This window comes from Ursus arctos, chromosome X, assembly GCF_023065955.2.
Source record: "Ursus arctos isolate Adak ecotype North America chromosome X, UrsArc2.0, whole genome shotgun sequence".
Lineage (NCBI taxonomy): Eukaryota > Metazoa > Chordata > Mammalia > Carnivora > Ursidae > Ursus > Ursus arctos.
Window position 1 is genome coordinate 102,236,071 of NC_079873.1, and position 16,261 is coordinate 102,252,331.

The 16,261-nt window shown below is 37.7% G+C and overlaps 1 protein-coding gene across 19 annotated transcripts in view; it reads right to left on the reverse strand.

Moving 5' to 3' along the window:
- SMARCA1 (SWI/SNF related, matrix associated, actin dependent regulator of chromatin, subfamily a, member 1) overlaps positions 1-16,261 on the reverse strand; it is a 1,457,411-nt gene that overhangs the window by 1,380,798 nt on the left and 60,352 nt on the right. For 12 of the 19 annotated variants that reach the window (XM_057314283.1, XM_048213571.2, XM_057314300.1 and 9 more), the window contains one exon: positions 9,271-9,381. In XM_057314283.1, coding sequence (XP_057170266.1) covers positions 9,271-9,381 — 111 coding nt within the window. Of the gene's footprint in view, positions 1-7,416; positions 8,220-9,239; positions 9,382-16,261 lie in introns of those variants that run through there. The other 7 variants (XM_026520548.4, XM_026520547.4, XM_026520551.4 and 4 more) reach the window with 4 other exon arrangements.

Sequence of the window (16,261 nt, forward strand, 5' to 3'; positions counted from 1 at the left end):
GTGTGAACTCTAAGCCTGGGTCTCAAGAGACCTTGCAAGTTTTGCTGTTTCTACTGGAACCCTGCCAAGCTACCATGTGAACAAGCCCAAGCTAACCCACCGGATGATAAGATATATGTGGCTGAGTTACCCCCATTGACCAAGCCAACAATCAGTCAACCACCACAACCAGTGTCACCTAACTGATCAGAAATTGACCAAAGACACATGAGTGAGCCCGGTCAAGACAAAAGAACTGCCTATCTGAGCCCAACCCAAATTGCCAACCCACAGAATTGCAAGTTAAATAAATGGTTGTCTTGGGGCACCTGGTTGGCTCAGTTGGTAGAGCATGCAACTCTTGATCTTGGGGTTGTTTGGAGCTTGGGCCCCATGCTGGGCATGGAGATTACTTAAAAAAATAAAAATAAAAATAAATGGTTGTTTTAGGCCACCAAGTTTTAGAGTGGTTTATTATGCAATAAAATTTAACTCAAACAGAACCTAAATAAAACCAAACCAAACCAAGATTAGTTGTCTTCAAAGGCCGAAGCTGACAATTCTGAACAAAATTCCAAATATTTCCTTCAACATATTAAGTCCAAACTCTGCATTCTGGGAGATACTATCACTAGTTACAGTTCTATAAGTCTTGGGCAGTGCAGCTTGCTATGCTCCAGCACCTACCTAGCATTGTGGAAGATCTCCATGTGAGGAAAATTATGGCATGCAAATTATTCATAGTTTACATTGCTTTTTTTAAAAAATTACAAAATAAAAACAGATGTTTTTAAAACATAGTCCGTGCATATTCAGATTTTAGCAGTAAATGTGCATTTATAATGCATATGAAAAGCATCACTTTTTCTCCTACTATCATGACTGGCTACCGTTACCATCTCCCAGAAGAGAAGACTCAAAATACTGTGACACTGTTGTATGATAAACTATTGTTCACTGATAAACTTTGTCTCACCAATAACCACAAAATTTGATAGATGATAAGAAATCCCACATAGGTGATATGATTCTCATTAGAAGTTACCAAGTTTGTGTTCTGTAATGGTACCTCTTGTGATACCTTTTGTATTAGTCAATGTCCTAACCCTGTATCAACATGTAACAATCACAAGCTGTAGGACTTGACCTGGCTACAGAAGCTGAGCATTGAGGAAGAGTAAGCATAGTGTCCATATTGGCCTCCAGGAGAATGGGTTCAGAGCTCCTCTGTGGTCCTCTCCCTACCTTCCTACACAAGTAGTGGAGGAATGCTGAACTGATGGGTAAGATTCCCAAACACTTTTTGAAGCAGAGTTTCTAAATGGGTAGAACCTTGGGAATCTAAACAATCCCGTATGGATAGAAAACCTCTTTCTGGATTCGTTCCCTCTGGAGTTGGTAGTTGTGAGGTTTTATTCTCATTGGAATGGCAAATTTTGAGATTTGATTTTGGCTTAAAGGAAATGTTAAACTATTCATCTTGATTTGGTTCTGAGTTCCAGGCAGCCTCTACCCTAAACCTCCTTGTGCTCAAGCCCAACTCAGTAGCATACTAAATTGGGATTTGGAACCAAAGTCCCAGTTAATAAAATGCTACTTTGCTTTCTTTCACCACTCTTTTATGTACATACATCCCTTGTGGAACACACAGAGATGGTAAGGTCAAGGCAGAATTTAAGTATTCCTGAGTCCCCTGGTCTATTACCATCATAATTACATCCCTTAATAGTGCTTACATCTCACCTCCACCCCTAACATTGACATGATCTCAGCAGACAAACCAAGTATGTGCCCCAGGAACCGACATTTGGAGAGCAAAGTCTCACGAGGGACTGAGGTTCAGTCCTCCAACCTGAAGCACTGCTTCTGTAGGCCCAGAATATAATCTCCATGTGTAACAGGTAGGTGCCAGTATTGGTGCAAATATTCATTTTAGGAGCTAGGGTAGACTTCAAATTGCAGGAGCAGCAAGGTCCAAAACATGACCTAAGTCTTCCTAAAATAAGCATTTTTGGCCTATTGGATTGTTAGATCTAAACGGTCACATAGCCAACTAGATGGAAGGCCCAAACTCTAAATTCTCTAAATCTTGTTTTAACCTGCATCCAGGGATAAAGAGAGAATGATGGCAAGATGAAATTCTGGGGTGTCATATGCCTTCTCCAAAGTTTTCTGAGTCCCTTCTCCACCATATGTTCTCATGTTGTCTCTAATTTGGGCAATATCTAAATCCTAATCTATAAATTTGTGGAAAGAAGATAAAGGGATAGAGTAAGAGAAATAGCCCTTACAATTTGCAAGGCCTAACCAGGAGAAAATACATTCCTTGCAGTGGCTTTCCGGATCAGTTATCTTCAGTGAGTACTGGTCAAATGTCTAATCACGGTTGTGGATTTCAGAGGCTTCAGAGTGTGGATACAATCACTGCAGGTAGAGTTCACTAATAAGAAAGGAATTAAGGCCTTTGCTGCACAGGGAAAGTAGACTTTTTGAGGTAGAGAGGAAAATATAATGAAAGAAAAAAAGTCAAAAAGATATTAAGTAATGCCCGTACCCAGAATGCCTTGGCTTTGAGAAATGGGTTGGCCTGGAAATGGTGGAAGGCCCTTGGTCAGCAGATAGAATGATTACAGGGTATTTTAAAGCTCTTAACCAGGAGATACTTTGAGCTTTAGTTGTGATGGGAGGCAAGCTAGGGAAGAATTAGGAAGTGAAGAAAAAGAATAAAGCTTGAGATCTTAGAAACCAGGATAGACATATGAAAGAAAAAAGGACATACCTACAAAGATATACCCAAACCTAATTGCAATCATCCCTCATGAAGGTAAGGGAGACCATCTACCTGTGAACAATATAGCTAACACATACTGAGAAACAGTAGATGGAATACTCTTGGTGATCAGAAGAAAATGAGTAAGTTATCGTATTTTGGCAATGTTCTCATATGGCCAGTACAAAAACTAAATGGCATTTGGAGGCTTATAGTTGATTCTAGGAGAGAACTGAATAAGGTATCAATACCAACTGATGATGATGATGGTCACATACCAAATATTCTAGAAAAGATAAGACCTTATGCAAAGATCTTTACTATCTTAGATATAATAAACAGGCTTTGGTCTCTACCATTAAAGGAGATATATTAGCTCAAAACTGTATTCATGATGGGAGGTAGACAACTGCACATACATGGCACTCACCATCAACCTTCCATGGGTAAATGAAGATCCTCAAAAATAGACCACAAAATTTGGTAGTCCTATATGGACAAATTCTAATACCCATCTCATGGGAAGAAGATGAGAAATTAACCAAGCATGTCTTGGCAATAGGAAGACAAGGTTGAAAGTCCATGGAAATACACAGCTTGAATCTGACTACAATGGCTTAGATGAAAGTCTCCCCAGTGGGAAAGTAATGTATCAGGAAATGGACAAATCATCAGGTCACTAGGCCAACAGATGAAAAAGCCTGGTATCACCAGGCTGTTGTAATGGCTATATGCCACAGTACAGGGAGAAAGGCCAACACTTGGCCCAGTTATCTAAATGGACCACTGCTACAGGAAAGAGGCACTAACCAGCATGGAGAACACTTCCAGAGACCACAGCCTGGGCACTAGCTTTGGCCTTACCAAAATCTTGGGAACCCTTTAACCTCTGCCTAATAATAATTCCCAATGCCATAAACTGTTGGTTTATGAGAAAGTTTCCTTTGTTTATGGAGAGAAATCAGAACCCAGCATTTGTGCCAGGGCAGAATATCCCAGATGCAATCATATTACCTATTAAGTGTCCACATAGGAGTAGACCTTCTAAGAACAGATCAATGATATACTGTCCAGTCATTACTCTCCTAAACATTATACCTTTTAATGAAATAAGGGCTAAGAAGAACTATGTATACAAGGTGAGTGTCTTAATTTGGGTTTCCTCAGAAGCAGACCCTGGGTAAGATTCTCATCCAAGTAGTAGTATTTAGGAGTTGACCCCAGAAAATATCCACAAGGGAATTAAGTGATACAGGGAAAGAAAAAAGTCAATAAAAAGTATGTCATCAACACAGCTACTACTTTGAGTGACTGGAGCTTAATTCCACGAGTAAACTCTGGGGAACCCTATAGATCACATACCTAAGAGAGACCTTATTCAAGGGGTAAGAGTGTTTGGGTACTTATATACCAACGCAAATTAGTTTTTGGTTGAGAGCCACTCAGAGGTGTTAACCCTCTAGCTCTCCCAACCTATCGTACAAAGGATAGAAAAGCCTTCCAAGGCCTCTGATAAAGTTCTCAGACAAAGCCCCTAGACAAAGAGATACTGGCAATTAGAAATCAGCTAGAGCACACAGAAATGATAAGCCTGAGGGATAGGGGACATGACAAATAGCATTAGTTACATGTATTTGAACCACATGAAAATCTTACCCCTTGTCAATTGGGGAGGATAGCTTAGGCAGACTATATGAAGGAGACATGGAATAGAATACTGATGGAAGTTTGAAATTTGATGACAACTTGAGGATTTCAGGAGTTGATAAGAACAGCTAGAGAGAAAGCAATGTGGACACCAGCACTATCATGGGCCTTGAAACTTGCACAGGAATCTGAAATAGCTGGCTGCACTGGCTACTGCACCATAGAGGAGGAACAATAGACCACAGTAGGGGCCTTTGTCAGTAATTGGGAAATAATAGCATTTTATTTTGGTGACAGTAGATAGTTCCACCAGTTGAGTACAGGCTTTTCAAACTGAATACCCAGCAACTAAGATAGCTGCAATAACTTCTCTTAACTAGGAGGTCTCAGACAATGAACCAAATCTGGGGGCATATTTCATAGGAGAATTGTGAAACGCAACAAGTACCCAGGTTTTCCATATAGCATAACCACTCATAGGCCATGGAGCCAGCAGAAAAAGGAGCTGTGCAGTAAAGACTGAGATACAAATGGCTATTATGCAAATGAGATTACTGAGCTCACCACCTTCTTTTGATTCTAAGGGAATTAGAGCCTGAGTACCCAATGGATCAAGATAGATGCTTTCCAAGTGCCTCTGTGGGAGGATTATTGGGAAAACCTATTCACCTCTTGTCTTCTACAGAGGTCTTGAGTGAAGAAAACACTCAGGGTCCCTGTTCTTCTACTCACTTCCGTCCTTGCACATTCTGAAGGAATCAGGTAGGGTCAGATTCCCATACAATCGACTGGACCATTTCTGCCGGTGGGCTGGATCATTGTACATTTATAAGATTGTATTCATGAAAACACACTCTTCTGCTTCCTCTGGCCTCCAAGCAGCTGGTAAACTGAATGTCCTGCTCTTTCTCCCCAACAGGGCAGCCAGGTCTAGGGCTACTACCCCATCAGTCTCAGCCCCTTGTTTGAAATGGGATTTCTTTCTCAGGACTTTTAAATTGTCTATCATACCTTAATTTCTCTGTGGAAAACTAACAATAAAATAGGTTTCAAATACAGACTCGGGGCATTTTGTATCCCCAACATCGTATTATTTGGACTGTGCTATCATCTGGTGTTCACTGTATGGGCCTCCTTGGTAGGCTCTGTTCAATAACAATGCTGTACATAATCTAAAATGAGAAATAGAGTAGGTAGTGAATTTTTCACTAAATATAGTGTGGTCTTTACATCAATGTCCTGGATAAAACCGTTTCACAAGTTTCTGAGGATGACACCAGAGGTATTCATTGAACATCTTGGAGAGCTGAATTTCCTTTCTCTTTGGTCCAAGAAAGTCTCATAAGAGCCATGATATGGATCAGGAAAATGGCCCCATGAAAAGGCTGGAGGAACTTACCTGTAGATTTCCTCCCCTAAAGCAGATAGTCACATACAGCTTAGCTATTAACCCCTCTGGGTTAACAGAAAATGAACAAGCAGAGATTGTTAAATTTCCATTAAAGAAGTTTAAAGATCCTAATTGTACCTGCTCCCACCCTGCATCTTAATTCCTAACAAAAGAAACGCTGAACTGATTGATCAGAGTCCAAGACCCTCACTGTTTTTCAGTACACAAAACTTTAGGGTTTTAATAAAACCCTCTCAGGTATCATTTTCTCTAGCCCAGGTAACTATAGCGTTTAAATCTCAATGAGTAGAGAATTCCAAGATTTTATTTTGGGCTTAAGAGCTCTGGATTGAAGTTTGGAGCCAAAGCACCAGATACTGAAGTATTACTTTGCTTACCTTCACCTCTTTGTGGACCTTACAGAAAGGGTAGTAAAGTCAAGGACAGATTTGGGTATTTCTTGGTCCCCTGATCTAATATCATCCTGACTTCATCACTTAATAGCACCTCAATTTTACCCCAACTTCCAACAGAGTACAAGACTCTAAGTCCTAAGAGTAGAAACAGTAAAAGGAGTCCAATCAGGAGCATGGCAGTAAGAAATATGAAATCTAGACAATGAATGATGACTTGGAAGAGTCTAGCAGACAGTGGATTGTCATTCTAGATCCATTCCTAGGTTTCAGAACCCCATGAGAAGACTGAGGGTGTGAATTTCACAGCTACCCAAGTTTTGCCAGTGACAGAATCAGATAGGAGATGCAAAGGATTTTGGTAGGGTGAGGGAGCAACTCTTCAGTTATCCAAACCTTGTTTTGATAACTAAAATCACTGTCCTGCATTCCCAACTTTGCTTATTTACTATGTGTTTCATACTAGATTCCAATCTGTTTTCCCTGTTCCCTTATAACCTGACCTCAATTCTGATTAATCACATGCCTACAGTTCCATGTGAGAGACACAGGTTCTTTTCTGAGCCAACAGGCCCTGTGGCAGAGGCAGTAATGTAAAACATTCCACTTATTCCCCTACATTTGCCAGCCGTCTTTCACATACACAGGACCATGTGACTACTTTGGGACAATGAAATATAAATGGATGGGACATGTGTCACTTCTGGATCTAGGTAATGAAGAACCTACATGAGATTCTTCAGCCTTTCTCCTACAACAGCAGCTGAAAAGGCCACATGTCCCAGATGGTACAGCGACAATACAAAACACTGGACCTCAGTCAGCCTGGAACCTCGGGTGACTGTGTGGAACAGGTCCCCTCCCATTCTCATATCCTTCTGACCTGCGTGGAATCTGTAGTGTGCTTAAGAAATAAACTCTTGGTGTATAAAACCTCTGACATTTTGAGATTGCTTGTTATCCGAGCATAACTGTATTCCTATAGAAGCCAGACCCCCTTCTTCTACATGCATAGCACTTATTTCATACTCTTAACTCAGTTGTTAATAAATTTACATGTTATATCCAGACTCCTCTGAACTGGCTCTATGGAACAGAAGACCACGCACAAGTCAGCAAGCAAAGCTTTAACTTTCAACCAAATACATAGTAGTGAACAATACAATTCAATAAACACAACTATTTTTCTACTGCACAAAACACAGGAAATAATTAAATTTCTTATAGACATTTCTTTATTATATTTTCCCACTTGAATATTTAGAGAATAATTTAAATGTAACGCATACTGACAGCAAGCACAGTATCAAATATTAGTTTTTTTTTAATATTTTTCTGTTCTCACCCTTTATTCCTTTAGGAAAAAAATATTTAGATGACCTCAAAAGAAACAATTATTATGCTAATCACAGTATGCAGTAACACATACAAGCCCATACTCAATAGAAAAGAAAGCAACAAAGAAGTGAAAAAGTCTTTCTCCTCAAATCATTTTAATTCATTTTTCCACAGCCATATAAATTTAAAGTATGAAACAACAATAATACAGCTATAGAATCTAGGTTCTCTTTCAAAGCAGCGGCATATAAAACATAGAAAAGCTAAAACCTCAGCACAAGCTTCAAAAGAACAAGGACTGAGAGGATTTTGATGAAGACATGAAATGCACAAAATACAGTACACAAAAATACTAGAATGCATAAAATATAAAGCTACACATTTCAGGTAGAAAGCATTGTAAAATATATAAAATATGCAAGAAATCAAAACCAAAGAGATTTTTCTTAGAGTACCATGAATACACTGGAACTGGCAATTAGCATTTGAAGATGGGAACAAGAAAATAGCAGTTTCCCATTTAAAACTTTATTTCTAGGCTTTAGGATTTCACCTTCTTGACATCCTTCTTTCCAGAGCTCTCAGTAGCTGACTCTGCTTTTCTTTTCTGTGACTAAAATGGAAACAGATTTAATGTTCTGCTCCAATATGCACATTTTTAAATGGCCCAACAATGTTAAATCTAGGATGTAAATGCATTAAAAAAAAATTTTAACATGAATATTCACTTAAATGTTATACTCACAGTTAACGTTCTATATAGCCCAACAAAATATATAACCCAATGTAAAATAACCTTCAAAGATTTTTTTTTAAGAAAAGACATAAAATACCCATCAAAAATAGTCAGCAAATGTCTACTTACACATGGTACTATAAATGTACTCTCATCTTAAAGAACTACTTAATACTTAAAGTTTTTGGGCAAAATGCTATTTATGAATGTATTATTTTTAAAACCGTATGATAGATATTAAGAAAATATCATATTTCATATATTCTATGATGCTCATTTCTTTTTCACTTTATTCACTGCATCCGAAATCAGGATGCATCTTACAATTGATGACAATTTAGTTACTTGGCAGCAGTTTTACTTAGTGGTAACATAAAATAGTGCTGTGTCTTACAATAGGAAGCATCTTAAACTTGATGAAATATGGTAGTTTACTTAACCACACTCAAATAATATGATCTATTAAAGAATATTTTAAATTGTAGCTATACAAGGCAACCTGACTAGATTAAAATCAAGTCATCTTATTATTCAACAGTTAATTTATTACCAAGTAAACCAAGTAAAGCTTTGCTGTCTGCTCAAAGTTCTCATTTGTACTCATAGTTCCACAAAGATCAGAAAACTTATATGATCAAGTCAGAACTCCCAGTTTCAACCTCAGCCCATCCCATCCCACCCCACCCCTCTCCTACTCCCCCACGACAACCAGAGTCTCAATTCAAAGGACTTTACTTGCATTATACTTCTACTTAAAGTCATGAGGCATTTTTTTAAATACTGAGCCCTGTTACTAGGGATTTCCTAACCATATGTTCTATAAACAAACAGGGAATGCAGTTGTAGCGTACCCTTTTTCTGTCAAAAACAAATTAGCACTTCATAAAAACAGTTTTTATAATAGGTATCATGTGGCATTAAACATAATATAGGCATTTTAATTATGTAAAAAAAAATGAGATCTACCTAAAAGTTAGGAAAATGCTGAAAATTTTACCATTGGAGTTTTAGTTGCCCGTTTCTTCTTTTCTGCTCTCTCTCTTTCCTCAATTTCCATATTTTCTTTCTCAATCAATGAAATCAGAGTATTACAGCGTCTCTGGAATTCCTAAACCAAATAATAAAAGACTTTTAATTTCTGCAACTGAGGCACAATCTTTAAAAAGTAGTAATTATTTAATGGTATCACTTCTGTAGTATAGAATTTCTAAAGTTGGTGTACTTCAGACGGTATTCATACAGGATATTAATAGATTCCACCAAAAAGATGGGGGGATAAATGTCATTCAGTGGGTGAATGGGTAAACAAATGGTGGTCTATCCGTGCCATGAAATGTTACTCAGCAATAGTAAGGAAATAACTATTGGTACACACAACAACCTGGATGAACTTGAAGTGAATTATGCTGAGTGAAAACAGCCAATCTCAAAAGGTTATATATCATATTATTCCATTTATAGAACATTCTTGAAATGACAAAAGTTTAGGAATAGAGCACTTATCAATGGTGGCCAGGAGCTAGCAAAGGTGGGAGAGTGCATGCAACTATAAAGAGCTAGCATAAGGGAGTGATTACACAAACCTACATGTGATAAAACTGCACTGAACCACACACACACACACACACACGAGTGCATGTATAATAAATGAAATCCGAATAAGCTCTATGGATTGTACTAATACGGATTTCCTGATTGTGACCCTGTACTACAGTTATGCAAGATGTTACCATTGGTTAAAACTTGGTGAAGGGTGAATGGGACCTTCCTATACATATCTTTATAACTTCCTGTGAATCATTTCAAAAGTAAAAGGTAAGAAAAATCACATAAACAAAAAAAGGGGGGGAATGTCCTATTGCCAAAATAAGTTTTGGAAGTATTCAGGTTACAAATGTCAAACAGATTTCCTTATTCCAGGGCTTCTCAGAGATTTAAGTTCCTGACGAGCACCGTCAAGCACTAGGTGGGCGATGTAGAATGCAAGCAGTTCCCAAAGCTATTCAACCAGCAGAAATCTCTTCTCACAGGATGTCTTGCGGGATTAGAGTTCTGAGGAGTGTATCTCAGGAAACAATAGCTGAAAAGATTTTGCATTAACCTTGCCACTACCTATATTTCACTGCCAGCAAATCAATACAACCAAATTATAAACGGTTTTTATGAATGTATGGTGAGCATTAAACATATGATTCATTAATATAGGTACTCATACATATTAACCCTGTATAGTCAGCTGTATTTAAAGGTAAATCATAGATAAATAACATTTTAAAGTATTCCTGTATTCTTTTTCTGTATAAGCAAAAATGATACATACAAAATAGCTACACACACAAATGAAAATGCAGGTTTATTGGTAATTAAGAACCCCAACAAAAATATGGCCAAGGTATAAGAATAGAAAACTCACAAAAAATTAAAACACCCAAATATTTAAAAATTTTTTCACTGAAACTAATGGTCAAAGAAATGCAAAGTAAAACAATGCCATCTTTATCAAATTGCCAGTGATATGTGCATGCACGTGTATGTGGTGTACAGATCCAGTGTTGGCAATAAGATGGGGATATGGGAACTCTGATTCACTGATGATGGGATGCCAATGTTACTGCCTGTTACAGACTGCATTTTATCCCCCTCCCCCAGTTCATATGCTGAAGCTTAACACCCCCACAACAATGTGACTATGTTTGAAGATAAAACCTTTAAGGAGGTAATTAATGTTAAATGACGTTGTAAGGGTGGGGCTCTAAATCCGACAGGACTGGTGTTCTTATAAGAGGAGGAGGAGACACCCAGAGATACTTCTCTCCACACTCATACAGAGAAAGGGCCATGTGAGAACACAGTGAGAAGGCACCATCTACAAGCCAGAGAGAAAGATCTCACCAGAAACCAACCCTGCTAGCACTGCGATCTTGAACTTCCAGTCTCCAAAATTGTGAAAAACTTCTGTTTAAGCCACCCCATTTGTGGTATTCTGTTATGGCATCCCAAGCAGACTAATACACTACACCTTTCAGGGCACCTGGCTGGCTCAGTTGGTGGAGCATGCAACTCTTGATGTCAGGCTGTGGGTTTGAGCCCCACGCTGGGTGTGGAGGTTACTTAAAAATAAAATCTTAAAAAAAATACACTATACCTTTCTAGAAAGCAGTTTGGGAATATCAATGAAGCATCTAAAAATTTCCTCTTTTGAACTAACAATTTCACTCCTAGAAACTTAATGTAAGGAAATAAGAGATGTATACAAAAATTTTCAAAAGAATGTTTGGAGAAGTATTATTTTTAGCAGGGAAATACTGAGAACTAAATTTTTGATCATTTGAAAATGGAGGGGTACCTGGGTGCTCAGTCAGTTAAGCAACTGCCTTTGGCTCAGGTCAAGATCCCAGAGTCCGGGGATCGGGATCGAGCCCTGTGTTGGGCTCCCTGCTCGGTGGGGAGTCTACTTCTACCTCTCCCTCTGCTCCTCCCCCCACTCGTGTGTGCGCTCCCTCTCACTCTCTCTCTCAAATAAAATCTTTTACAAAAAGAAAATGAAATACACAGACACATCTTACTGTATACATGTATACAGAAAAACAGCTGAGAGAATAGTAACTACCACATTACAAGTGGTCAGCAGCAGCTATCTCTGAAAGTAGGTCCAACACTAACTTTTATTTTCATTTTCATACTAGACAGTATTTTCCAAATTTTCTGCAATGAACATTTAGGTCCTGGGCAACCTATAATGCTTTTAAGAAATGGCAAATGGCTTTTTAATACAGCTTTAACTTTCCAAATACAAGCCAGAAAAATGACATACAACATAGGAAATGATACATATAGAAAGATTATCAACTATTCAAGCATTTTCTACTTTCTAAAAATTCAAACCCAAAGGAGGCAGAAAACTAACAGTCTATCCAGAAAAACAAATCCTCCTTAATGTTTTAAAAATATTACTATTTATTAAAAATAACCTTACAAAACCCTGCTACATTAAAATTTCTTCTGCATCCCCAATTACCCAAGGTTAAATAATTTAGGAAAATAGCATCCTTACTCACCAAAACAATAGTGGTATCTTTACTATGCAGACAATATTCTTCATAGCTTCATTCAATAACACACATACAAATTAAACAGCATGTTATTCAATTTATCTATTACAAAAAGGGCTAAGTTGACCCTGATGAGATTTGATTGTTGGTTTCTAGGGTGACTAGACAGAGTCTTTATGTGAAGCTGATTCTTGAATCATTAAGCTATACCCTCTGGCTGTTATTATTCTCAATAAGTAATAGTTGCCAGTGACTGCAGATATCTTTAGATAAATGTTCATGGTTCTTATAGGTTATTCAGGGGAAAAAACTAATGCTTTTGAGATTATCTCAATATGCAGGGAAGTAGAACATCTCCAAATAATTATAAATAGACTGTATAATAAGTTCTTACCTTCGTTCCTATTAACATGTCACTAACTACTCCAGACACAGAAAAATACCCTCTCAAGAGAAAGGCACCAAGGAGTGGAAGAGTGTGGATGTTACCTTCCTAGCATAGGTAATGTCACTTTCTCTACAAATACCAACCCCATTTTTCATTCACATGCTTAAGCACTGCCTAACTAAACAGATGGTATCATAAACAGAACACTAGCTAAAACCAGAAATTACAAGGTGAAAGGCCAGATTACCAATAAAATGGTGATTTGCCTTTTGAATAACTGACTACAAAAAGTTTCATATCAAAAGCACCTCATCTTATATGATTTCTCCTTTCACATCCATATTCTCCTAAATTCTTATACCTCTTTACATTCTTATGTTCCTGGGGTTACAGGGAATGTTTCATGTGGTCTCAAACTATTTCCTCAGTTCTGTGGTCTAATTATCTCTCTTACCATTTCCCAACACTGGATTTAGGATTGAAGTTGGAGGGAGAAAAATAGCACACAAGAAGAAGAGAGAGGATGCAAAAACAATTAAAAAACCAAAGAGAATAAGAAAATGACAAATGGATGTCAGTTGAACATCCGACTCTTGATTTTGGCTCATGATCTCACGGTTATGAGTTCAAGCCCTGCATCAGGCTCTGTGCTCAGCATGGAGTCTGCTCAAGATTCTCTACCTCTCCCTCCCCCTCTGCTCCTTCTTCCCCCACACTCTCTCTCCCTCTCATTCTCTCTAAAATAAATAAATAAATCTTCAAAAAAAAAATAAAATGACAAATGGAAAACTGGTGTTAGTATCTGTGGCAAGAAAATAAAAGTATTGTGTTCATCATGTGTGGGAGATACTGGATTTTTAAAAAGTTTAACAAATTTCTTCAGGGCAGGACTTCTCAGAGCTTTTAGTACTCTAAAGTAGATTGGAAGCATCAAGGGCAAGAATCAGTATCAGAGTTTCCCAAATCTATTTGAACACAGAACCTGTGTTCTGCATATCACAGATTTGCATATCCTAAAACAACGCTTGGTCAAAACCTATTTGGGAGATGCTGTCCAGGATAAGAGTGACAGATAAAGCTAAGTTTGGATCAAAGGACAAAGAACCTAGACATTAACAGCAAAGAACTTTGGAATTTTACTTAATTTAGCTGCCAAAAGGATCTCATTAATGGAGTTTTGAGCAGAAGTAGTGATGTAATCAAAAGTGTATTTTGTACTAGGAAATCTTCCCTTGATACAGACTCTCAGTAGTGTGAGTTCATAAAATCACAGACTCTCAAGATTAGAAAGGATCTTTAAATTTCATTTAAGTGGATGCCGAATCCATTCTACTAGGTCCTTCCTAGTTAGTTGTCTGGCCTGTCTGAATTCTTCCAACAACAGGACTACCAATAGACTACCTCCCAAGGTTGTCTATTCTACCTTTGGACAAATTAAAAATGTTCCCTAATGCAATGCTGCCTTATACTTCCCACAATGGGTTGTAGGTCTAATTTTTGTAGTCACAAAGTACAAGCTGATTCCCTCTTCTGTCAATTCTTCCAATATTACAAGGCAGCTCTCATGCCTCCACCATACCACCACCAGACCTCCCAAACACCTCTCTTTTAGGCTAAAGAGCCTCTCCCTTTACCCATCCTTCATTTAACACTTTTCTTAAAGGACTGTATAGTACTTATATGTACCATTGGTTATATAATTTCTTTCTTTCCTTTCCACCTTTCTGACACCATCTTTTAACCAGACCGCACATCTTTTCTGTGAAGAACCAGATAGTACATATTTTCGGCTTTCCAGACCACACAGTCTGTCACAACTACTCAGCTCTGCCACTGTAGCATAAGGGCAGCTGTAGACAATACATAAATGAATGTGTGTGGCTGTGTTCCCATAAAACCTTACTTACAGATATTAAAATTTGAATTTTGAATCATTTTCACATGTTACAAAATACCTTTTTAATTTTCTTCTAACCATTTGAAAATGTAAAAATTCTTGGTTTACAGGCCTTAGAAAAACAGGTCGGGGTGGGGAGCTGTAGTTTGGCAAACCCTGTTTTAAACTATAGTCTTTAGATTTACTTTAAACAAATTATGCTGCCTCGGTTTTCCACACCTTTCTAATGGTTTATGAGTTCATTCAATGCAAAGTGATCCAAGTTTCAACTTTTGAATACTAGGATATGTATCTCCACCTTTATTTAATAAATGATGAAATGTTTGCAATGAGCAGCACTGCCTCTTACTATGCGGTGAATATCAATCATACCAGGCACCAAGTTCAAATATCCTTTGCCCCAATACTCAGCTTCAAAGCATCAATTCAAAAGGCACAGAAAGCATCAGTAGACTTGAAGTGACTTATTGAAAGAGATTAAAGAGGCTCCACATTACATTTCCTATGTACTAAAATCCTAGACACTAAGCCTACCTAAGTCTGAATGACAGAAGGTCTGTGCCTGTTATAGTTCAAAGTCAAAAGCAGGTGAATGAACAAGGGCAAAAAAATAAATAAATAAATTGCACTCCAAATCCGCACCTCTAAATTTGTAGTTAGTTTTATAAAATCAGAATTTTCTTCTACAGTTCTTACTAAAACAAAATGGGTGTTTTTCTCCTTTGCTCTTTTATTAACTCCGCATACTTCACTTCCAGAATCAATACTTTCAACTGTACATTCTATGGTATATTTTCCGGGTTCTTTGTCACTTTTGAACCTCTATCATACTTTAAAAAAGCAACAGCATTCTTTTTTTTTTAAAGATTTTATTTATTTATTTGACAGAGATAGAGACAGCCAGCAAGAGAGGGAACACAAGCAGGGGGAGTGGGAGAGGAAGAAGCAGGCTCCCAGCAGTGGAGCCTGATGTGGGGCTCGGTCCCAGAACGCTGGGATCACGCCCTGAGCCGAAGGCAGACGCTTAACCACTATGCCACCCAGGCGCCCCAGCAACAGCATTCTACATTAGCTCTCAGGGCCCAAGCATACTGGCAGTTAAATGGGAGTTAATATTCCAATAAATATATCTTATATTTCTCAAACAAGTATCAAACGTTATGATACTTTTAGTTAACTGCTGCCACTTACATATCATTATTTATAAAATGTTATTGCCACCTCTTCATAAGATAATACATAAGTAAAAATACATAAAATGGACTCTTGTTAGTGCATTTATCATATTTCAGATTGTTAGAACAGTTCAGTCTTAAACCCAACACTATATTTGCTAATAAAACACATGATATTTATAACAGGCTATTCAAACTTAGGAAAAAATAAAAGCTTCAGGGATGACAGCCAAATAAAATCTATTGTTAGAAAAAGGTAGACAAAAAGAAAAGAACTCAAACTCATTGCTATATTTCTTTACTTTCTAAGTCTGATCCAACTGTAGGAGTTTATGAGATAGAAGCCAACTGAAGTACAAAAGTTCCATGCTCATTTATTCACTGAATGCCTACTTTATGCAAGGTACTATGCTGGTCCCTTTAGATATAACCAATTGTACTTGAAGGTTAAGAGAGCAGCAGTTAAAAAAAAAAAA